We start from the raw sequence: 25,265 nt of genomic DNA, 5'->3' as shown, positions 1-25,265 counted from the left end.
GTGAGAGGGAGACAGAGAAAGGGACCAGTGTCCTACAGTGCTCACCAAGGGCACATCCCCAATGGCGTAAAGACCTCCCTTGAGGCCCTGCATCTTAAGGGTTCTGTCACCTTCAATAGCCCCATGGGTTGAGGACCCATCCTTTCGTACATGGGCCTTGGTGGGGGGATGGTACAGGTCCAAACTGTAGCCAATCCCAAGAAAATCCAACTCACATGTCCACGACAGTTGTTGAGGTTCCTGTGTGCCCAGCCCAAGCTGGATTCATTCATGCCCACTGTCAGAACACATTTTTCTCAGTGCTACTCAGAGCAGGTTCAGAATAGGAGTGAGTGGTTAAAAAGGTAGTGTGTGGTTGAAAGTGACACCCCTCAGCACCACACCAGAATTCTAAGATTCCTCATACACTAGACTTGGAGGGCATTTACATTTTTGACTACACTTTTACTTTTAGATTTATATCCTGGTGATGGGCTTTATTTTAATAAATCCATTCCACTAAGTGTTTGCAGTGGTGCTGCTCCACTCAGAAATCAGGGCAAGGCCAGTAGGCAAAGCCTACAATAAGATCAAGTGCCATTCTTCTGGAAACTGTGCTACAGGAGGTTCTTAAATCCAGAATAAGACAGTTGCATGCCAGCAAAGGACATAGTGGTTTTAGAAGCAGAATGGAAGTTGAAATTTATTCTGGTGAAAGCATCCAGGAAGGCTTCCTGGAGGAAGAAGCTGCAATCTGGGCCTCAAAGAACATTTAAACTTCATCCTTTGGTGAGTTACCACAAATCCGTCCCTCTCCTCCTGCTAGCCCAGGACGCGTTCTATGGAAGACTCAAGTGCACTGCTCCCGGTGTTGCAGGCAGCTGAGTTAGACAGAAATATTATAGGCAGTCAGACAGGGTCAGGCCCTCAAGGAGACAAGATGGAAGACAAGGTGACTTTGCAACTTGGAAGAGACAGACACTCCCATAGGGGCTACACCTCAAGACCAAGACAAAAGAGGAAGCACAGCTACATACTTCCCCAGGGATGGGCATTAGGGATTGAGACCCTAAATAGTATCAATCAATTTGAAAGAGCCCAAATGAGTCACTAGCACAACCCCCAACAGGAAGAGACCCTGTTCCGTATTCATGCACGCTTGCTATGTGACTTGCTTTCCCATTTGTTACTGGATTTAATCACTTTTACCTGAGCACTGGTGTTTGTAATTGCATTGGTTGACCATAGTTTTGTCCCACCTTCTGCCCACCTAAGCGAGTTCCCATTCTCTCTACCTTAGCCCCGCATGGTTTTACACTATAAAAGTCCCTGGAAGAGACAGCTTCCCAGGGTACTACTCACTCGGGCTCCCCTCCTGTCCCTCTCTCAGGAGCTTTCTTTCTCTCAATAAATATATTCTGCTCATAACCTCCATTTGTTCCTAAAATTCATTCTTCAGTTTTAGAGAACACGAACTTGTGCAGGTCAGGTCCAGAGATCGTTTTTCTCTATGTCATTTGGAGGTTCCCTATATGGTTTGGAGGTCACCCACCCGAGACCAGTTTTTCTTCCCTGTATCACTGGATCTGTGGAAGGCTTGCTCTTCCCAAGCAAGAGGACAGTTCAGCCAGATAGAGTGTGTCTTGGTGTTACAGTTTGGATGTTGGGTCCCCCCCTCCTGCAAAGCCCCCTGTGTTAAAGGCTTGGATTGCAGGCTGGTGGGAACTTTAAGAGGCAGAGCCTAGCATGGATCCTTAGGTCACTGGGGGTGTGGCCTCTGGGGGGATTATGGAACCCAGGTCTTGTGAGCTTTCTCTGCCCTCATTAGAGGCCCAAACAAATCAGGGATTACCTGATCTTAGACTAAAAGTTCTAGACCTATGATCCAAGATCACCCTCTCTTGGGTACTGTGTTGAACTAACTCTGAGCTGGCTGAATACTGAGCATACAATGGGCCACAGACATTCTGCCCTCTCTTTTAACTCCCAAGAAGGCAACTGCTAGTAGTAGGTCACTGCCGTTAAACCCAGCAATCCCGACTGCTTGAATCACATCAAGATTTGTAGCTAACTGAAGATCTGAGTCCTGGTTTTCTGCACAGGTGCGGAGAGCACAGTGGCTGGCGCCGTAAAGGAGTGGGAGGTGGCAGAGGCTTGCAGGCTTGCTGCTAGTTGGTCCTGGCCAAGCCTGTGAGCACTTAGCTGAGCAGCCTCAGGGAAGTCACTTTAGCTCTCTGAGCCTCCCATGTGCAGCGCGGCTGTTACGACACCCATATATTACTGCACTTGGAAAGCCTCTGCGAACTAAAGTGTCGCACAAGGTGAAGGTGTCACACGTTGCTGGAATTCACAGTGCTAGTGAGTCCTGACATATAGCGAGGGGCTCTTCGATGCTTACTTAACTGGATCAAGCTTGGCACATAGTACATGCTTTGTGTGACTGACGAAAACATGGATACACCAGGGCTTATTTTTTAAAAATTAAAAATTGTATTTCCAGCTGTTTTTCTCATATTTCAACAAGTGTCTAAGGTTTTTTGATTTCAAGATAAGTCTCCAATGAGGAGCCAGGTCCACACATCTCAGGTCTCTACCACCGCGTGGCTTTGGACACATCCTTTCCAGACTCACGGATCCTCACTTTCCCCACATAGACAGAGTGGGGTGGGAGGAAGACAAGGTTGGCGTCCGGTCTTTCTGTCCCTAAGGAATGCTCCCCTGCCTCCAAGTCTTGCCTACTGACCCTTTGCTTATTTAAATGATGAGTCCGAACTCCTACCTTTGCAAAGTGTTTTTTGTGAACACACAGACAATTTCCACCAGACTGACTGTAAAGCAGTAGTGAGTCTTTGACTCCTATTACCAACTCTCAAAATCAAAATGGCCCTTGGTTCTCCAGCTCAGGGGCCCGCTAACAGGCCAGCACATTTCCAGCGCCTTCAGGGACTCCTCCTGTCAGCCCAATGCCTGTCCAAAGCTGACTACTTTCGTGTGGCCTCAACCTTGGCCTATGCCTTCAAGCAGCCAGGGGTCCTCCTCAGAAGAAATCCCCTCCCTCGGCTCAGCTCAGCTGGTGCTGAGGCCAGAACATCCTGCAGCTGACTAATGAGACGGAGGTGAAGGTGTCATACCTTGCTGGGAAGTCACAGTGCTAGTCCCGACCTGCACCGCCTGCCATCAAACTTTAATGCTGCTGCTGACATATTTATGGAATGCCTCACCAAGTGTTTGCGAGGAGACCAGACAAAATTTACCTTCACAATTACTACCACAATGTGTGGGCTTCACTGTGCACTGAGAACTTGGCCACTCGTAGGCTTGAGCCCCACTGCGCCCTGAGGAATGTGCTCAATTCTGCACACCTTTCTTGCCCCCAGCAAGCAGGGCCTGGGGCTGGGGAGATGGAGATGAATCAGACACGCTTCCTGCCCACGGAGAGCCCGTAGTCTGCAGGAGGGGGCTGCACACACATAAATTACCCACATGGAGGGGAGGGTGGGCCAGGGACCCACTCACTGAGACAGGCACTACATGCAGGCTGGGCTGGATCGTAATTTCTCCCTTCAAAGCCACAGTCACAGAGGAAGCCAAAGATCAGGGGCCCCTCAGGGCCATCCAGCCACCCAGCTGCTTCTTCTGGCTCTTCCGGTAGTGTCTGTGCCCTGGCAGGGCTGCCCGTGGCTCTGCCATCCCTCTCCCTGATGGCCTCTCTCTTCTTCAGTGCCTATACCTTCATTCAGTCTCTTTAGGCTCCTCTCTCAAAGCTGACTGGAAGCAGGATGCAGTCCCTGCAGAGCCCCAGCCTTCCTCACCGAGTCAGCAAATCCCCTTTCCTGGAAACTTTATAGGGCTCCCCTTGTAGAGCTGTCCTGGGGCAGGAGCAATGTGGAGGGACCAGGCCAAAGGCCTCAACCTTGCTGCATGTTAGAACCACCTAAGAAGCTTTAAAATACCAGATCCTAGGGCTAGGGATATGGCTGGGCGGTACAGAGCTTGCCCAGCATGTTTGAGGTCCTTGGTTGAATTCCAGCACTGTAAACAAACCCCAAAACTCCTCTGGCTGACAAGTCTGTACTCCACAGTAGCTCATTCAGACCTCCTGGAGTGAGAGCAGGTAGCAGTTTTATTAAGACTGCTGAGGTGATTCCAATGAGCAGTGAGTTGGAGAAGCAGTGGGCAGAAACTGGTCCTTAGAGGGGCTATGCATGCACCTCGCTTGAGAGCTTGTTAGAAGCCCAGTGCTCTGGGCCTAGAGTCACTGCATTCCAGTGCACTCTGCAAGGGTCCCCGATGACTTGCAGGCAAGGAGGTTTGAGGAGCACTGAAGCACATTAAAGATTTTCCTAGTACTCTCTGACACCTCTGAATGGGGGCACTAGAAGGCTTCCCTGGAAGAGGGCTGGCCACCACAGCTACCCACCAAGAGTAACTGACTGGGGCAGAAGGACTCTGGCCATGGAGGCAGGTGACATCATTACCCAGAGAGCTGACAAGGCACGGGTGCTTGGAGGGAGCCAAGTCAGGACCTTGGGATGGCCCTCACAGCTCCCAGGGCTGGACCAGAGGTGAAACCCCGATGTAGTCCCCTCTCTATCACCAATTCACTGGAGCAAGGCCCTTCCCCAGTCCAGGCCTCAGTTTCCCCAGGACTATGGTGAGTAGGTTCACCCTGAAGTTGGATTCTTTTTTCATTATACATTACAATGTAATAATAACAGGCATAAACTGCACAACAGATGTAAGGCACCCAGGTAATCTCCAAACTACTATCCCGTTCCACCCCCATCTTTGGAAAAACTGTCTTCTATGCAAGTAGTCCCTGGTGCCAAAAAGGTTCTAGGGAATGCTTAGATAATGTTAAAGAAATGCATTTCCTGGTTCTCAGCTTCCATATGAATTGTTTCTTAAAATTGATCTGCTTGAGTTCTCTATTCTCACCTTTCCTGTAGTAGTCCTGGAGATCCAGTCTTTTTGGTACCAGGGATCAAACTCAAGACCTTGCACTTGCCACTGAGCTATCTCCCCAGCCCTTCTTTCCTTCCTTCCTTCTTCCCTTTCTTCCTTCCCTCCTTCCTTTCTTCCCTCCTTGCCTGCCTGCCTACCTGTCTGCTTGCCTTTATTATTTCTCTTCTTTTGGTTTAATGAGACAGGGTCTCATTCTATAGTCCAGGCTGGCCTTGAACTCACTTTGCAGCTAGCCCAGGCTGGCCCCAAACTCATGGTGATCCTATTGCCTCAGCCTCCAGACTGCTGGGATTACAGGTATGTACTACCATACCTGGCTTATCCGGTCATTCTCAAATCCCACCAACACTTTCCTGTGTGTTATCTGTGTCCACCCCACAGATCTGCAGAGAGGTCACTTTAGTGGGGGAAGGAGCTGAGGGAAGAGAGGAGAGCAGAGAGATGTTGGGAGGCCAGGAAAGAGAGTGAAGAAGCTTCCTGGGGAAGAAGGTGCAGGCTGGTCGGGGAGCCCCACAAGTGTGCTGGGCGACCTGGTGTGTGTCCACCTGGAGATCAGGTACACTGGCCAGGTATAATATTTTAGCCATCCATTCTTTGCCCAGATACTAAACAAGTGCTACTACTAGGTACTGAGGACACAGCCCTGGACAAAATAGATCCTGAACATAAGGTCACCCTCTTTGAGCTTACGTTCCAGAGGTCTCATCAGACAATAAAGTAAAATAAGTAAAGACAAAGTCTATGGCATATTACTACGATGTGCTAAGGAGGAACACAGAGCAGGAGCTAGACTTAGAAATGTTGGGGAGGACATCAAACTTTAGATGGAGTGAGAAGAGATAGCCTGAAGGTATCCTTTGAACAAAAAGCCAAAAGAACTGAGAGTCCTCGGGGTACCCGCACCCCAAGCAGAGGGAAGAGCCAGTATGAAGACCTTGAGGCTGAAGTGTGGGTGGTGTCAGTGGACAGCCAGGAGGGCTGCATGGCGGGAGAGGAGAGCTGGGAGGGAGGGGCGCAGCTGGGGTTGGGCCTCTACTCTGAGTGAGCCCAGGAGAGCATGACCTGACTTGGGCTTGCTTCTGCTGCTGTGTTGCGAACAGTCAAAAGAGGGCAAGGATGGCAAGGGGAGACCTGCCAGGGGCCGCTGGAAATGCTTACTGACATACTGACCCATCCTCAAAGTGGATAACAGTGGCCACTGGGGGCCTAATGGCGCCAGGTTGGGGAGCCCAGGCCATGCGGTCACACAAGCAGATGGTCAGCTGGTCAAAGCCAAGAACGTCCTCCAGGTGGCAAGGAAAGGACCTTGCATTTTAGTCTTTGCTCTGGTAATCATGAGGCCCCTTCTTCTCACCTGATCATGTACAAGAAAAGCATCACATGGAGTCCGCACCTGGCTGGGAGGATTCTGAGCGCAGTGTGGACACTGAGTAAACTGGGGTACAGGTCCAGGCTGCACCTATGCAGAGATGCCTGGCAAGGAGTCCGCCTTCTCCACTAGGGGGAGCTTTGGCGATGCTTCCTGGAATGCAAACGAGGTCAGCAAGCCTCAGCCCTGACTCCTGAGGGATTTCAGTCTCCAGTCCTCTGGCAGCCTAGAGGTGGCCTTGAGATGTTCCCATAGTACCAGGGATGCTGCGGTTGGCAGGGCTTCGTCTCTCCGTTCTGAACAGCCCACCAGGAGCTACATGAGAGGTTGGGACATTAGTCTCTATCCCATGACTCCAAATAGACAAACTGAAAACTAGGTGGCTAAGAGGCCGCATGGGACTGAAAGCCACCCCTAGGGCAAGGTGTTAGGGTGAAGGAGGCTTCTGATTCTCACCTGTGCAAAGTTTCCAATGTGGTCCCTGAGTTATTTCAGGTGGCTCCTGAAACATGTACCGAATACCTGTCCTGCACCTGGCTCTGTGCTGGGATGTGTGTGGTCCAGGGTTACAGCAAACACCTAGGCTCAGGAACCTACTCTCCCCACCTCCCCCAAGAAGGCCAGGATGAGCTAGGGGTTTAAATTTCTCTCTTAATGCTGCATTTATTCGAAGGCCCAAAAGGCCCAACAGGATGCCCTTAAGATAAACCAAGTGGGAGGGCAGCCATGTGGAGATGACTAGGTTGCTCACGGTACAAGAGCAACCAGCTGACTCTGCAAATAGGGAGTGAGGTCCAGTCTGCTTTCCAGTTACCGAACTCTGAACCCCTGGCAGGGCACTGCATCTGCTCATGAGGAGGAAGTAAGTCCCTGAGAAATGGCACAGGATAGCTCTGGGATAAGCCCTGTGCTAACAACACCTCCCTCCTGTGCTGTCACAGTTGAAGAGAATGGAAGATTTGGTGCAGTAGGTCCCCAGAACCCACCTGGCTCTTGTCTTTTAGCCTGCAGCTATTCAGACCAAAGACGTGCAAAGCACTGAGACAGGGTGTAATCTGGTTCTCAGGAACCACAGTTTTTCTTGTTGAAAGCACTCTGACAACTGGAGTTGTAGCTTGTGGTAGAGTGCTTTGCGTGTGAGAGACTATGTTTCATCTCAGCACAGAGAACAAGAGAAGAAGAAAGGGCTGGATGGGGAGAGAGAGAGAGAGAGAGAGAGAGAGAGAGAGAGAGAGAGAGAGAGAGAGAGAGATTTTTTTCAGGAGCTCAAACCTAGCCCAAACATAGACTCCACTTTAAAACAAAATAGAACAAGGCACAGCACTACCCGGTTCTATCCTGGTGTGGGCACTCGGCAGGGCTCACCTTTTTCCTCTATGAAGTGGAGTAACATGGAGCAAACAGGCTGAGGAATGGGAGGAGTCAGCGTGGAGACTGGCACATGGCAGGTCTTGGTAAACATCCTTCCTGCTACAGAGCAGGGCCTTCTCTCACTTCTCCTCAGACAGCCTTGGGAAAACCAACAGGCCTCTACCACAAAGGTGCAGATTGAAGGCCAACAATACAAAGGTGCAGACTGAAGGCTCCTGATAGAAGCCCAGGGAAACTGGAGGTGTATGATGTCCAGCGTGTCCTGCCACACCTCAGGGCTCCTCAGCCTCCCATGTCCACTAAGGCCTGCAGAGTTCTCTGCACAGTCCTGAGCAAAAGTTCCAAGGAGGAGAAGGCAGAGGAGGGGCAGGCTGCATCGGGCCAGGGAGACAAAAACGGGGCAAGGCAGGGTTTAAATTTGCCCTTTATGGGTGTGCAGGGGAAGAAGGTATCCTAGAGTCTCACATAGCCACTAAGAAGCCACCCACTGGGCGGAATCCTGTGATCCAGCTTGGACTCAGACCCGGGACCACCACTCCACCCTTACCTTACTCCCCTATTGCCCGGGCCAGCCCAGGCTGGGGAACCTGAGCCCCAACCAGCCTTCCCCCACCCCACCCGCTGCCCGCCTCCTCAGGTCTGCGAGGTGGCAGGCCCTGCTTGCTCCCTGGGGAGCCTGCCGCCAGGCCTGATGGCGCTGACGGAGGGAGGGAGGCCGCCAAGCTGTCAGTCTGGAAGTGCCCCTCGGAGCCCCTCCTAGCTGGAGCGAGGAGGGTGGGCCAGCGTCGGAGCTGGGCTGTCAGGGCCTTCACGGAGACGAGGCCGGAGAGGCGCTGCCTGACAGCTCGCCCACCGAATTAGGACCATTTGCATGCTAATTTCCAGCGCTCTAACGGGCTGGCAGGCTGGCTGGGGTGTGTGGAGTGTGCAGAGAGAGGCATGCGGCCTCCCCGCCCGCCTGTGATGGAACAATGCTTGACTGATCTAGCTGCGTTAACGAGCAAATTATGGTAATTTTGTTATTACAAATGCATAGAAATTTCCAAAGCAGGCAGCCATTCAGGGTAGCTCCCTGCTCCTCCCTGCTCCTAAATACTGAGCCCTCTGTTTGTACACAAGAGCCTGGCATGGCTTCAGGGACCAAGGTTTCCAGGGGCCAAGTTTCCTTTAGGGCCATCCCAGGGAGACCCAGCACAAGCTGGCCCAGAGCTTGCTACTGTCAGGTCATCCATCCCTGTCAGGTGCTACATCCTCAAATCTCAGCCTCTTTTTGTCCCCCAGGACTGTTTGGCTTGACTCTGGACCTAAAATCCAGCAAAAAAAAACACCCCACTTTAACTCGTTTCTCTCCATTCTGAGCAGGTAACACGGGCAATTCTCACGTGGTCCTAGGTGTGCAGAAACCCGTTATTTCATTGCCACCACTGCAAACTGGGCTTGGGGAGAATCAAGGTTGTCTGATGCGTAGATGAATGAATGACCATGAATAAATGAGTGAAAGAGGGAGTGAAGAAAAGAAAGAGAAAAGGAAGGACAGGAGAGATGAATGAGGAGGGAGGGATGGGGAGGAAAGGAGGCAAAAGAGAAGAAATAAAGGAAGGAATGAAAAATGATTGGAGGAATCGAGAAAGGACAGCAGAAAGAGAAGGAAAGAAAAAAGGATAGAAAGAAGGACAGACAGAGAAGGAAGACCAGAACGCAGGTCACAAATGAGGACAATCAAGAGAGATCCCAAGCCCTCGGCTCACTGGTGGTGTAATTAATCCAGGATTTAACCAGAGGACTTTATTTGCCAATCTGGCAACCTTTCCGCTGTTCATAATTGTCCACTGTAGAAATCATCATTTGTCCCAGTTTTCCTAGTGATCTTCTTGTTGATTGGAAGTGTTTCTGGAAGTGTGCTCTGGAATGCATCCAGGGAGGCACTGTTTCCAAACACACTTGCTCCCAGCCGCAGCAGGGAAAAGCAGGCCAGTCCAGGTGCAGGGCTTGGCACAGAGGCGGCTCCATGGCACCCCCCTGGCACAAGCCAGTGAGCCCACTGGCAGAAGCTGGGGGTGGGCATCTGGCCACTCTGGGCCTCCTCACAGACCGCTGGCAGCCCTCCTATTTCGTGCTGGGGATTTCAGGTCAGGCTGACGATACTGAAAGGTCAAGAAGCTGCCTCAAATCCATTTTGGAAGTCAGTGGGGAATAAATCATCAATTAGGGAGGAAACCAGCAGGGAGGAAGGTCTGGTCCTGGAGTCAGAGGCAGCCAGGACTCCCCGAGACCTTGTGAGGCAAAGCCCCACACAGAAGAACGAAATTTCATGACCTCAGCTGGGGTCGTGGCCAGATTTTTCTATTTGTCTGATTTTCTAATTGGGTCACAATTTCCAGAGGGAAACTGAATCCAAGAAGAGAAAACAATCATTTCTTTTTGTTGAGCCACCTGACTCTGGGTAAAAACCCAGAGAGTAGGAGGGAGCCAGGGTCAGGGAAGCAACAGCCTCCTCTGCCAGATAGGGTAGGACAGAAGCCCACCTGGAGGTGCCCCTGTGGCTGGCCAGGGCTGAGCACCTGGGGAGGATCTGGGGTAGAGGGAGCCCACAGAAAGATGGGGTGCTTTTGGGGGGACTGGAGTCACAGAAGCTGTGTTCCTGGGGCTGTCCTGCTAACACCAAGTTGCACAAGGAAAACCAGGGACAAAAGTGCTTCCTTGTCTCCTGCTTCCCTAGAACAGAACCCAACAGAGCAGGCTGCTGCCTGAACAGAGGGCCAGCTGGCCCTTCCTCTGACAGCCCTGTGGCCCCACACAAGTTCTCTTCTTGTCCTCTGCTGCACTCCAGCTTGTCCCCCAAGATGAAAGGCAAAGCAGTGCAGAATGTGCCAGGCCCATTTCTATCCCTGAGAGGTGTGTGTGTCAGGACAGACCTTGTCCCCACCCCACAGCACCCCTGGTCAGGCCCATGATAAATGCTTTCCTGCTTCTCCTACAGGGTGTGCCCCCAAGTCAAGCACAGAGCCTGCACTGCTGTGCCCCGTGAGCTGCTCCACACCTCCACAAAGGCCCTGGGAGTTGCAAGGCTGGTCTCCTCTCTTGCAAGAAGCAGATGGCAACTTCTGGGCATCCTTTTTTTTCCAGTGATTTGTTCCCAGGCATTTTCTGCAGGAATCCCCCACCTCAGTGGTCCTGGAAGGGCCACAGGATCACAAAGTCCCAGGGCTGAATTCTAGGGCCAGGGAGATTCGCTTCATCCCAGCAATCCTCAGAGTGGACACCGTCCCTTGCCTTCTCTTAGGTCTGCCCTGGCCACACTCTTCTTCAGTCTCACACAGGAAGCAATTTCTAGACTTTAACACAGTATGTTTGAGTTTAATTCTAAACTGGTCAAGTCTTTCCCTTGTCATCTACCCTTAACCACTCGTGACCTGGATGAAACCCTTTTACCAAGCTTCAGTTTGTATCCTTGTAAAATGAGACTAACCCTGGTGCCCACCTCCGGCCACCATGAGGACCCCACTGAGAGGACCCATGAAGAGGCTGGGGGGCTCAAGACCTGCAGATGGCCCCCCTTGTCCTGCCCTGTCGAGACATTTCCTGTAGGCTTTCTTGACCTGCTCTTGAGACACACACACAGGACAGCACAGCTGTCATTTAAACTTTTCTTTCCTCGCTCTTGCCTCTCTTGCTCCTTCCTGCTCCTTGCCTTTCTTCCTCTCTTTCTCCCACCCTGGATTTAAGTCTCCCTATTTCGGGTCTTTTATTGTGTCTCTTCACATAGACTCCTTATAAAGAAAATTCATTTGTTCAGGGTCACCGCGTGGTTTTTCATTAAAAACAAATTACCCGCATTCAGGAAGGACATCTGGACTTCGAGGGTCCCATTAATGACTATATTTCCAGCCTCCCTGGCCCGGTTGGGCTCTCCTTGCCTGTCACCCTGCGTTCCTGGCCCCAGGAGGACAATGAGAGTGACAGTCAAGTGAAAGGGAAAACATGAGGGATGAGGGCGAGAGGTGAGTCCCCTGAGAGGGGAAGGAGAGAAAAGTGAAAAAATAAATAACTCAAGCAGAGGGTAACAAGGGCCATTGTCTCAGCACCGTCCAGCAAAAAGCCAGAGCAAGTAGCAGAAGGCGGGGCTGAGAGGGGAGTTGGGGCCCTGTTTAATTACACATTGGACTCGAAGCCCTGGACTGTGGGCCAGACAAGAGAGAGGAAGGTGCTCTACTCACATAAATTCCACCCCTATTCACCGAGCACCCACTGTGTGTAGAGATAGGCAGGAGTATTCTGAGAAACCACACAGGGCTTGACCTCGGAAGCAGCCAGAGGTGGAGGGCAAAGGCGTAGGCACTGACCAGGCAGACCTGGCTGGTGCCCTGCAGTATGCCTGGGCAGGGGCTCTGGGCAGGAGGAGTAAAGCTCCTTTTGCAAGAGGAGGTGTTCACTGTGGGCCTCAGAGGACACATCTCTCACAGACCAGTGAAGAGGAGCCGGAGATACAGACACAATGGAATCCGAAGTGTGCTTGCTCTTCGTGTCCTGTGGGAAAGGCTTTTCCCGAGCCACGGAGGAACCCGTGGTCAGGAAGGCCACTGGGGAAGCCGCTGGGCCCCGAGCCCACCAAACAGGCTCCATTTGCTCAGGCTCCAGTGAATAGAAATACAAGTTCCAGGCCCCAAGTCTGGCTGTGTGTCTTGGCCAGTACCCCTCTCCTCTGAGTGTGATAGCTTGCCTCTGAAATGGAGACACACCTTCCAGCCTTGCAAGGTGCTTCCAGGGGCAATTGGGGATACAGGAAAGGGCTCCCTCTACAGTCCGTGAGGCACCATGCAGTTTGTCGAAGCAGGTGGGGTGGGAGGCAGGGTGGGGATCTTAGGGGTGGTTGACAGAATTAGTTTATGAGCAGGTGATTTGGCCTCATTTGAAGACATGACCAGAACCCCACTGGATCTCACTGCCCCTGAGGGCTCTGGGCACCAGATAGATGTGTCCCCAGTTAAGTGGACTTCAGCTTTGAGGTGGTGGCTGGTTCAGCAGAGGGCTGGAAGCTGACAGGAGCTGCAGATTCCGGCAAGTCAAAGGGAGTAAAACAGAGACTGCCCAGTGTACTAAAGTTAGGGTTTGGTAAGCACCTCTGCACACAGGAGCAAAGCCAGTCTCAGGCCCTTTTTGTGCACTATCCCATCCACTTGAGTTGCTCACTTCCTTGTGCTCACTGGTGACATGCTTCTCCTTCAACAGCAAATCTGAGTATGGTCTCTTGCTTGACCTCTTCCCTGGGGCAGCACCACTCGGGTTTTGAAAACTTTGGCTGTGCCCCTTAGCAGTCCCCAGCATTCCTGGATATGGACATTGATGCTTCTTCAATCTTCACAAAAGTCTGTGAAAGCACCTTCAGACCTGCCCCCCTCCCTCTGTACAGAAACCCAGAAGCCCTCTAAGTCTGACATCTCCAGTCTAGAGTCGATCTTCCTTCACTGTGCCCCCAGAGTCCCTGGGCTTGCCTGACACTATACTTGTCCACTTCTAGACCCTTACTGACTTGCCTGGCGAGGTATCTTTAGGCTTATGCCTGGTATATGTAGATGTCCCATACTGTTGGAAGAGAGGGAGGGAGGGAGGACAAGACAGAAGAAGAGAGGGAGAGAAGGGGAGGGAGGAAGGGAGGAAGGAATGTTGAGTGGATGGAGGGAGGAACGGAGGGGTGGCTACAGCAATCTGATTGACTAGAGGCCCAACCATTTATTTATGAGGCTGATAGGAATGTCCCCCCAAGCCCCTAGCTCCCGGCCACCTAGGTACCATCCTATGAAGTTCCCTCCCTACCCTACATTATAGCATGCTAAAGGTATCACAATAATAATTTCTGCTCTAAAATGCAAGAAGTTTATTTTTTATTTTTTTTAGTGTTATATTTCTTGGATGTATTTTTTCCCCATAATTTTATTGACAGACAAATAGCAATGAGACAGTTTCAAATCAAACTGGTATGACAGTTTCAATAATTAACACATTGCATGCTCTCTTCCTAGTGGTTATTTGCAAGAAGTTTATTTTTTAAAATAATTTTTATTTTGAAACTACCAGGCCATAAGTAATTGAACTGATGATTAGCTATCTTCTCTCCAAAGTCAAGGTAGACTTGGAAAGTCTTACGAAGTCAGAGACTCAAACCTAGAAATTATTTTCAAATGTAATGAAAATTTTATGAGCCCTTAGTTTAATAGTTAATGAAGTCAATGTTACAATGTGTAGACATTTCATATAACATTTATTAATGCCAGATTTTGAGTTTCTCTTTTGAATTTTAGAGGCAAAAGACTTCAAACTAAATTCCTAGACAGCTCTTAGGCCGAGAGCCAGCCTGAGCCTGTGTCCCTGCTCACAGTACCTTGGGGGTCCTACCTGGGACACCAGACCCCCTGTGGGAGCTCGTGTGGTCCGGTGAAAGCAGTCAGAAAATGGAGCAGGAGGGAAGAAGAGTCAGCGAGAGCTGGCCCCTGGCAGGGGCGTGGGCAGCCCTCACACCCGCAGTGCCGGGTCTGGGTCTTTCTCAGGCAGGCAGTGACGCCCCTTCCGCCCCGCCTGCCCCTCCTGCGGACGCCTGTGCTCTCTGTTCCCCTAGGATTTCTCACGCGCAGGTCCTCTGCCCAGCGTGGTCTTTTTGGACCCGCAAACACACCTTTCCAGTTCCAGCTCTAATGACTCCGCGGGAAGCCTTCCCTCATTCTCTCCACCACTGCCCCCTTTGCCCTGGTACTCAGCAGCCCCTCCCCTGGTTTCCTGGGGGTTTTGTACATCCCTGGGTTTTAACTCTTAATAGAATACAAAAGGATGATTTTTCCCTTTTTTATTTTATTTATTTATTTATTTTATTTTGGCAGAACCAGGGATTGAACTCAGGCCCTTGCGCTTGCCAGGGAAGCACTTACTCCACTGAGCCATCTCCCTGGCCCCTAAACATTTCATTGTACACTGTAAATACATACACTTTTTGTCAATGGTGACTTAACAAAGTTGGGAATGAAGTACATTGGATTTATTTATTTTTTGCGGTACTGAGGATTGAACTCAGGACCTTGTGCGTGCGAGGCAAGAGCTTATTCTACTGAGCTATCTCCTCGGCCCAAATGATTTTTTTTTCTTTTTTGGCGGAACCGGGGATTGAACTCAGGCCCTTGTGCTTGCAAGGCAAGTGCTTATTCTACTGAGCTATCTCCCCAGCCCCCTCCTTTTATTATTTTAAAGAGAAAAAAAAAATCTCAAAACAAGATAACAAGAGGGTGAGGATGGTTACGTTGCAAAAGGATGATGTTTAAAATCTCCTCAGACTGTGAGCTCCCTGAGGGCAACAGCTGAGTCTAGGACGTGACACCGGCCCAGAACTGGCATCCAGGGTCTCTGAGGAAATGTCTGAGGAACAAATGAACAAATGAGCAGCCACCTGCCCTCTCCTCTTGGCTTACCTGGGGTCAAGGCTACATTTCTGGCCCGGCAGCGTAACTGGCAGCCACGAGAGGGCGGCAAAGAGTCAGGAACGAGCAACAGGTGTGCGCCTGCCTGGGCGCTCAGAATGAGGCTGGGGAAGGTGTGGGAAGAGCTTAGGAGCCCAGGGCCAGAAAGCCACCGAGAGCCCAACTGGGGCTTAGGAAGAAAGTCAGGGGTGGAGCAGGCAGAGCTAAGAACAGACCCTGCAGAGCCCGTGCCAGGCCAGGGAAGCACACAGAGGCCCTCTCCGCCCATCTGACACTCGATCCCCTCCACCTAGTTTGCACAACTTCCTGCCAACCTCTTCCAAGCCTGTTTGTTGCTGTGACCTTTGTCTTTTATTGCAGGGAAGATTTTACATACAGGGCTGAAAAAGGTATCTCCCTGACTCCCGTGCTAGTGGTGGCCCCTGCTATGGGCCTGCACAGAAGGTATTTTACTCCTGGCTCACACACTGGATGACAGCTGAGAGCAAGGTGACAGAACACAGGGGAGTCCTGGGATGAGCGAGGCCAGGATCCTGCCTGGGGCTGGTGCCCCACCTGAGCCTGCATGGCTCTCACAGCAGGTGAGACTCACAATTCAGGGATGTCTTGCTGTGGACAGAGGCAAGAGGCCCTCTTCTCCTCCCCTTCAGACTCCCCACACCTATCCCACCTCACCCAGCTGGCGCCTGCATAACTACATCCAGCATATCCAATGATCGTCATGAAGCACAGGTGAGGCAGGCTTGGTGAGGTCCAAGAGCTATGCTCGCCACACACCTTTCCCCATACTCCTCACTTCTCCTGGGCATGACCCTGGGTCTCGGGGGACAGCACCTTACCCCTACCTTCCTGGCCTGCTTCCCCAGCTGTCTGCACAGGGCCTCACCAAGATGTCCACTAGGCCTCCAATAGCTGCCAAGTATAAATCCTAACCTCGTCCAAATCCAAGGCCAAGCTCCAAGCCTACCCGCCAGCCTCCTCCTCTTGATGGGCTCCTCTTGTCCCTGGTAACCCCACTGAGCCAGCCTGAGCTGCCTGGCTGGCAATGCCACCTACATGAACGCATACAGGCACTAGACTCAGCCTGCCCTGCCCCAGTGCCCTGGCCTGCCTTGTCAGCTGGAGTCTGAAGGTCCAGCTCAGGGCCCCCTGCCAGTATGATTTTTTTTAACTTTACCAACCCCGGTACCTCTCTATTTTCTCCAAGCTGTGACACTCAAAGCCTGCACCACCACCCCCCAAAACACACACTCCTACTTGCTAACATTCTCTTTGTAATTACACCCTTCTCTACTTGGCTCCTCCACTGAGCTGTGGGCTCCATGGGGTATGAGTTCTCCTGCAGAGTTCCAGATGTGATGTCTGCCAGGCCAGGCCAGTTTTAAGCATGCCCACTAGGCTTCTGTCTTCACCATTATACTGAGAGCACCACCTAATAATGATGATGGTAACAGACACTTACATGGCATTTAAAAGGTGCCAGGCAAAATTACAGGAGATTTTACATTTATTACACCACTACATGTTTACACTTATTATTATTGTCCCCATTGCAGATGAGAAAGAAACAAGGCCCAGAGAAGTTATGTAACTTATTCTAAGTAGCACAGTTACTGGGAAGCAGGACAATTCAGAACCAGGCAGTTTGGCTCCAGAACCCGTGCTTGTGAGTACCCAGCCTCCCACTACTTTGCAACATGACCCTAAGTCCTGCTCCCAGTCCTTGTCAGCCCTGGCACCCTTGGCTGCATTATTGTAGCCCTAAACTCGCTAGGCCTCAGCAGACTGGCTGAGCTCTCATTGGCAGCCCAGCCTAAAGTTCCCCATGTTTATTTCAGCTGGTGTTTCCTGAGTGCTACCAGGTGCCAGCACTCTGCTGAGAAGCAAGAACACAGCCGGAAACAAAGTACACACAGTCCTGATTATCGTACTGTTCTTATGTACCATGCAGACATCAAGGGAAGCCAGGGAAGGACAAGTGAATCACTCCTGAATTTGCTCCAAAATGCTCAGTACCATGAACGATAAGGGCAAAGTGCTCTGGAAAGGAATGAGGGAGGTGTCCTTGTTTAGATGGCACAAGTCTAATATTCCAGTCCCTGGAACCTGTAAACATGCTGGTTTCAAGACACAATGGAATTAAGGTTGCCAATAAGCAACTCATAGCAAGACATCTAGAAGTGGTGTCTACCAGTCGATAGCAAATAGAATTAAGAAATAAGGTTGATCACTAGCTGATTATCCTGGAGTATCAAGGTGAGCCCAAGTAATCACACAAGTCTTAGCAGGGAGGGAGACAGGGGAGAAAGAGATGTGGCATGACAATGACTTGGCCCATTGTTGCTAGGGCATCTTTGAAGATGAAATAATGAGCTCACAAGCCAAGGAAGGCAGGCAGCATCTATAAGCTACAGAAAGTGGTATTTTGTGGTTATTTGTTACAGCACTGACAGGGAACTACGACAATTAGGTGATGGGGGACAGTCTTTCTGAGCAGGGGAAATGTAAAGGGGGAGCCTGGCAGGCTGGGCAGGGAGGGGTGGAGGTCTTTAAGCAGGAGTCAGAAGAGTCGCAGTGGGAAGGAGCAAGTGCTTCACCCCTCCTGCAGAGTGCAGGGAGGCCTGTGTCCACCCCACTCTGGCTGCTGATCCAGGTTCCCTCTCAGTCTGAGGCTCCCACTCCCTTCCTTACTCTCATCTCCTACTTCTTTAAGAGGTTAAAAGCCAACAGGCTAATAAGTAACTAATTGCAAGACAGCTAGAAGTGCTCTCTCTACCAATGGAGAGCAAGTAGAGCGCCTAGAACCAGAGGTCTGGCCAGGTCCTTCCGTGCACAGTGCTCTGGCAGCCTTCGCATCACTCAGCTTTTGCAGCTGCTGCAGCCCAGAGAAGGAAGACGATGACACTGTCAGGTCTTCCTGGCACTCTGGCCCAGGACTTGGAAATAGGAGTCAATAAGCAGCTTACAGAACAGCATATGAGCCCTGACTGGTTCTTCTCAAAAATGCCTACCTTGTTTTGTAGGCTCACGAAAGCCAAAGGGCAGTAATTCCCCATACTTCCCCTCTAGCCCAGAATTTTTAAGAGTTTCAAATGCCATGTCAATATCTGTTAGGTTGCACAAATATCTTTAGGCAGGAATCAAGTCGTTACACCGATCAAGGCACTATGGAATCTTTGGTGCAAAACTTTTGGCATTTGCTGAGCCTTGATGGAAATAAAATCTGAAAACTGTCTCATTCGAAGCTGATACAATATGCTGGATTTGCTTTCTTCAACACAAGTGATCCAAAAGAGAGAGACAGTTGGCAGAGCTGCAGGAATGGGCTCTACAGACAGTATAGAAGAACAGAAAGCCGTGTTACACAGACCCAGGAAAGCTCTGGAGCCAGAATCAGGAGCTCAAGCTGACAAGTTTACTAGAGGACAATGTTCTATCTACCTTTCCAGGCCCAAAGAGCCCCTGCCCAAGTGTACTCTGGAGCTAGTCTCTCCCTGTGTGTCCCCAAAACAGACATTTACTTCTAAATGGGAACAGTGACAGCCAAATGTTCCCCAAAGCCAACAGTGGGAAAACTGACCCTGAAGGCTCTGATTCCCCCCTAGGCTGCCTGCCTGCCCCTGGGAAGTGAGGAAGGAGCTCTGTTCTATACAGTGCAGCTGACAGTGACAAGGGTCCAGCCTCAGGGAAGGAAGCTGATAAACAAGACCTCAGCACCTGCTCAACTGGTGCCTCTAAATGCACCAACTGGCCCTCGGGGGCTATGACATGGGATCATCGCCTCCTGGACTCAGAAGCCCAAGAACTTAAGGACTAGAACCCTGAACAAATACAAAGCTGAAATCCTCAAAGAGGATGTGATATATTCATGTCCTGCCTCCTGGCACCTGATAAAGTGAAGCTTCCTTTTGTGTAACTTGCAAATGCTGCCTTATAAACAAGCAGGGGGAGAAGCTTGCCTGGAGATGTGACTCGGTTAGGATCTTGAGTGGGGAGACTGTCATGGATTATCTGAGTGAACATTAAATGCATATATTTCCTTATAAGAGAGATGGGGAAAATCTGGTGCACACTGAACAGGAGGTTATATGAAGATGGAACAAGGCAAGACAGAAAGCTCCTGACCTAGAAGTTACACAGCCACAGCCGAAGAAAGCCAGGAGTCACAAAAAGCTAGAAGAGGAGAGGCCGGGGCTTCTCCCTAGGGACTCCTAGGGAGAACAATCCTGGCAACACCTCAGTTTCATCCCACTGATACTCTCTTCAGACTTTTGAGCTGTACAGTTGTGGGAGACCAAATTTCTGTTGCTCTTTAGCACTGAGTGTGGTGGTTTGTTATAGCCGCCAAGGAAACTAATACACAGGTCAATATAATTTTCCTTGCCTTTTGCATTTTGCCAATACCCAGAAGAAAAAAAAAAAAAAAAGACCTAGAATGGGCTAGGGACTGTGAAGGGTGAAAAAGGCTCAGGAAGTCCCATTGAAGGTCTCATTCACAAAAAGGATCTCAAATGTGTTAGGAGGAGGGAAGATAGCGGCCGATGAGCCATGAAGCCCAGAGGAGGCCACATCTGAAGGCTTTGTGGGCAGACAACATTTGCCTAAGCTAGCTGTCATGGAGGGAAGTGATCCAACCAAAGGCATGGAATGAGGAAGGTCATGGATGGGGGAGAGTGCACGGCTTGCTGAAGACTAATGCATGTCAGTGATAGCAAAGGCTGGGACAGAAAGCCGGACAGACAAGCTGGGGTCAGGCCACAGCAATGCCTGAGGGCTGCCTGCAAGCTGTGAAGCCTTAGGAAGCTCCTGGACCTCTCTGAGTCTTAAACCTTTTGAGAAATGGCAACTGAGCTCAATCTTGAGCTTGTCCATAGTTACTATGTAAGAGGTTCTAGGGAAAGCGTTTTGCCTTCTTGGAAAAGCAATAGTGTGAGGAGTCATTCAAGGCTATGGAATGAGATCCATTGTAACTCACTATGGGTTGGCAAATGAGAGGAAGGGGCAGCAGCAGTGGTGGTGGCAGTGGCAGTGGAGGTGGTGGTGGCACAGTGGTAGTGTGTGGCTGAGGAAGCATGATGTGTGACCCCATTCCTCTGACTGCCTGTGCACAGCTTTTCCCTGGGACTTGCTGTGGACACATCCTCACAGCAGCAAAAAAGCAGAGGTTTTGCAGGTGAACCTGGCAAGCCTCCATGGCACTGGCAAGGCCCCGGGCAAGTGCATATACGCAGGCCATTTTCCATATGTTTCATATCTAAAAGTCATAAATCAAGCTAACAAACCGTTAAATGAAATATGCTTCATCTTCCTACCTTGTTAAATCCGTCTTTGACACAACTTGTGAGGATTGGGATGGAATTTAGATTTCTGGGACTCCTGGGGTTCTGTGCCAGGCAGTGCTGCCTGGGGACAGCCTACCCCAAGCACAATCTGACTGCTACCCAACCCTGACTCTATTGACCACCCCGCAGAGACATGGGCATCTGTGAGGTCCCCATCCCTCATGTCTCAGCTCTATCCACATCTACACAAGAAGCCAGTCCTGGCCCAGGGACACATGCACAGGTGACACGGGCTACCTGGAGGAGATGACCCTGTAAAAGAGGCTGAAAGAGGTTCACCCTGACTAGGATTGGTGCTCAAGGTGGGCTGGAAGGAGAATCATAAGCATGTCCCCTTAGGCCTGCAGGCTCTCCCTGGTCCTGGGGGTGAGGGGACAATACCCCAGCAGATGCAGGGGCATCCCAGATGCAGGGGTATCTGCAAGCAGTAGCTCCCAGAGCAGCAGCCTTTCTTGCCTGGCTCTGCCTGGCTCCTTGTGGTGGCCCTACCTCCCACTTCCTGAGTGACTCAGGCATATTGCAGCCTACTCCTCAGAGCTGTTCTAAGGCTTCAAAGAGGAAGTTTCTGGGGCCAGGGGACAGCATCCTCAGAGAGAGTCCAGCATGCAACCCAGGAGAGCAGGCCTGAGCACTCCCAGGCCCAGGAAAGTGAAATGTGGTCTCTACAAAGGACACTAGCAAGAGGCCACTCCACCCCATAAAGGAAATGGAGCAACATTTATCAGAGGCTTGGTCCTTCTTGATAAAAAAAAAAAAAAGCCTTTCAAAAACTGATACTTTGAGTAACACTGCCATGTTAATGGCCTTAACACACAGAAAGCCAGACCAGGATACAATGCCTTGACCCCTCCATGCAAAGGGACCGGACCCCAGGGGGGCCTGTTTCTAAATATCTCAAAACTGATACTTCACCACCTAGAGGGATTGGTGGCAGTCAGTTCAGAATCATGTGACAAACTGACCACCTTCTACCCTGTCTGTCTGAAACACAGGAGTGAGGAGGCCGAAAGCTCTTAGGGCTTCCACAAACTCCAGTTGCACATTAGGAAGAAGAGGAGGAGAAGGGAAGAGGGCATGGGGGTGAGCTGGAACGCCTTCCCTGCAAGCTGGCTGCATCCGACTCCATGTGGCCAGAAGGGGCTGCGTGAGTGACAGCCCGGGACCCCTCTCTGAGGCTGTCCCCAGTGCTGTTGTCGTTGCTGTTCAAGCCGCGCACTGCACACTCAGCTGCAGGAAAGGAGCTGAGCAGACCTCTGCCTGATTTATTCAGGCCCGCTTCCCAGGAGCATAGAGGTCACCGGGCTGTTGGCGGGATGCCCCCCACAGAAACCCTGTCCACTGCCTGCTGTGGAGACGCCGACAGTGCAAACTCACCAGGCACCATCCCTGTCAGCGTAGGTGCTGAGTAGCTGCCCTGTCCAGCGGGGGGGACGTGCGGAGGGTACCCGGGGAGGGTCGTGCTCGCCAAGTCTCGGCCTAAGGAATCAAAGCAACAAATCACAGGGTGAGCATCTCTACAGCCGGCCGCTCATCCACAGCCCCCCTGATGCGTCTGCACATTTGTCACGTCCAGAAGCTGAACATCAATGTGCCCCCGCCCCACTGCTCCTGCAAGCCCACACTAACACACCCACTGCCAGTCCCAGCAGCTCCACTCACTGAGAAACAAGCCAGGGCTCTGGCCCAAAACCAGGAAGGTGGGACTTTCAAAGGTCCTGGCAAACGCCAAGGCTCTCTACTCCCCAGCGTGACGTGGACAGCCCAAGATCGCCACCAAGACATTTCTGCTTGGCCCTCTGCCTCAAGTCGCCTTCCTCCAGCTGGTCCTAACAGCACTGCCTTCAGAGACCTGCTCAGCCACCCCCTGGCCTCCTGACTGCCTGCAAAGGGGAGAGGCCTTCCTGCCTCCAATACTCGGCTCCACACCTGGCCCCTCCTGAAGCCTTCCTCCCTTGGCCTAGAACTGCTCCTTTGTTGTGAAGTAGCAGGAAGCAGGAGGCTCTGCCCTCCTTCCCTCACCACCTCCCTGGCTTTGGACCTGGCAGCAAATGCCCCAGGCTTTCCTGTGGGAGCCCTCAGTTCCCCTACACGGACAGCATCCGCTATAGCTATCCTGACTTTCCATGACAGCCAGAATAAAACAGAAAACTCAAGTTGGCACCCCTGGTCACAAAGTGAGCTGAGGAAGTTTGTGACTCGCCCTCCTGGGCCTCCCTACTGGTCTTCTGCCACAGCCACTGGTGGCACCTCCTTCTCCCTAGGGGTCAGGTTTTTTTCTCCAAGACAAGAATGTCATAGGCCTAAAAAAAGTTTCTAAGTGAATGGAAGAAGAGGCCCGGCTGGAGAAGCAGGAGCTTGTGAGATCTTATAGCCATTCCCTTCATCCATGCTCAGGAATCAGTGCAAAGAATTGCCAGAGGAGCTCTTGCTAACCTCAGTCCTTGTTGCCATTTTGCAGATGCAAAAACTCAGGCCTAATGTAGAGGAGAAGAGTAATTGACTCTGGTCCCACAGGGACAAAGGACAGAGAAGGAGCCTCAGTCCATGTTTCCTAACATCAGCCAGACCCTCCTCTACCTTCAGAAGCACTATGGTGGTGCGGCAGGTGGGGGCCCTCGTGTTCCCAGCTTTCTTCAGAGCAGCTGCAGAGAAACAGGGCTCTTCAAATCATCTGAGGAAGCAAACTAAGCACAGTCTGAGCACTGCAGGATTGGCGATCTGAGTGGCCAGCCTGTGAGTCAGGCAGCCAGCCAGCCAATGGAGGGCTGCTTTGGGGAGCTGCTCCTTCCTCAGTTGGGGGAGCAACCCCCACCCTGGCCCCATCCCCAGCTCGCATCACCAATAATGGCAACAGCTACAAATCATGAGCACTTCCGCAGAAATCATAAACCACCAGACCCTCACGTGTATTTCCAGTGGTTAATGTCCTCAAACCTCAACAGCCCTGTCAGGTGAGGTGCCGGTACTATTTTCTCTTTAGAGGCAGATAAGACTTGTCCAAGGCTACACACTACCTGCCAAAGATCCAAGCCAAGTCATTCAATGCCCAAGCCAATGCTTTGCCACTCCATTCTATTGCCTTGAACACTGAACTGTCTCTGCTCTGGTCACAAGTCCAGAGGCGCCACTGCCTCTCAGCAGGACACTGTCATCATTACTTGTTGCCTCCATCTTGCAAAATAAAACTCATCTGTCACGATTTTATGGTTGAGTGCACTGGGGTGGAGGTATCGAAGAGGGGGACACAGACCTGCCTGCTGTTACCCTAAGGGAACCCTCCATGCAGGGCCACACACTTCCCAGCTGCCCGGTGGGAGAAGATGGCCTGCGAGGGCAGGGGACTTGCCTGTGGGAGCTGAGCTGACCTGAGGCCAGGCTGGGCCCAGCACCCAGCTCTCCTGCCTCCTGGCAACAGGTTCTTTCAGTAAAGGCTGCCCTTTGGGTCATACTTGGCCAACAGTTTCTGCTACTGTGACACAGGCCTTAAAATCCTTGATCCCTCAAGCAAAAGTTCTGAAAATCAGAGCCTAACCGAAGCATCCAACTTAGAAAACTGAAAAAAAAAAACAAAACAATAAAATGAATCTAGGGAAGAGAAGAGGAAGGAATTGATAAAGAAAAAGCACTAAATAAGGAATTAGGAAACAGAAAAGCAGACAGAATAAGTACAACTAGTAGTTATTTGAAAAGATCACTAAAACAGTTAAACATAGGATCAAAATTTTTAAAAAGGACCTAAATATCAAGATGAAGAATGAGAAGATATAACCAGAAATATAGAGGAGACAATATAAAAAAGAAGAAAATGTACTCCACATTAATAAACATAGAAATCTTAATAAAAGGTGTAATTATCTGGGAAAATATGTTACTAAAATTAACTCAAGAACAAATACAAAAGAATAATAACAGCCCAGAACTGGGTGTGGTGGCGCACGCATGTAATCTCAGCACTCAGGAGGTTGAGGCAGGAGGACTGACAAAAGTTTGAGGCCAGCCTGGGTTACACAGAAAGTTTCAGGTCAACCTGGACTACATGATGAGACCCTGTCTGAAAAAAACAAAAATGACAGTCCAATAACCTCAGAAGAAAGTGAAGTGATGCCTTTAAAAAAATAAGTGCCTCATGCTGCTTAGGTAAGTTTTTTTTTTTGGTTGTTTTTGTTTGGGGAAGGTCCTTTGAAATCTTTAAGGGATACATAGTCCTGTTATTAAATGTTTCTAGGATATTAGTCTAAGAGATTTTCCTAATCCATTTTGCCAAGCTAGGATAATCTTGATATGAAAAGTTTCTGTGATGCAAATCCAAATGAATACATTTGTAAAAATTAAGCAAAAATGGATCAAAATCTTAAATGTAAGAACTAAAATTATAAAATTCTTAGAAGGGAAATAAGCATAAATGCTCATGACTTTGGATTAGGCAACGGTTTCTTAGATATGACAAACAACAAAGAGAAAGAAATTGAACTTCATCAAAATTATAAAAACTTGTGCTTCAAAGCACACCATAAAAAAGTAAAACGATGACCTACAAAATAGGAAAAAATATTTGCAAATCATGTATCTGAGAAAGAACTTGTGTAGAATATATAAAGAACTCATAGCTTAATAATAAAAAGACTAATAAACCAATTTAAAATGAGCAAAGGATTGGAATAGGCATTTGTCTAAAGAAGAATAAATGAAATGGTCAGCAAGCACGTGAAAAGATGTTCAATATCATCAGTCAATAGAGAAATACAAATCAAAACCACAATGAAACATTACTTCACA

General features: G+C 50.4%; 1 protein-coding gene across 5 annotated transcripts in view; it reads right to left on the bottom strand.

The window, feature by feature from the left end:
• Pax5 (paired box 5) overlaps positions 1-25,265 on the bottom strand; it is a 179,997-nt gene that overhangs the window by 17,549 nt on the left and 137,183 nt on the right. For 3 of the 5 annotated variants that reach the window (XM_004631835.1, XM_004631836.1, XM_004631838.1), the window contains one exon: positions 21,864-21,965. The exons of the other annotated variants lie outside the window; for them this stretch is intronic. In XM_004631835.1, the coding sequence (XP_004631892.1) occupies positions 21,864-21,965 (102 nt within the window). The remainder of the gene's footprint in view (positions 1-21,863; positions 21,966-25,265) is intronic. 5 annotated transcript variants of the gene reach the window in all.

Source organism: Octodon degus, unplaced genomic scaffold, assembly GCF_000260255.1.
Source record: "Octodon degus isolate 3935 unplaced genomic scaffold, OctDeg1.0 scaffold00045, whole genome shotgun sequence".
NCBI classification, from domain to species: domain Eukaryota; kingdom Metazoa; phylum Chordata; class Mammalia; order Rodentia; family Octodontidae; genus Octodon; species Octodon degus.
The sequence above is the reverse complement of the archived record's forward strand: the minus strand, read 5'-3'. Positions and strand labels throughout refer to the sequence as shown.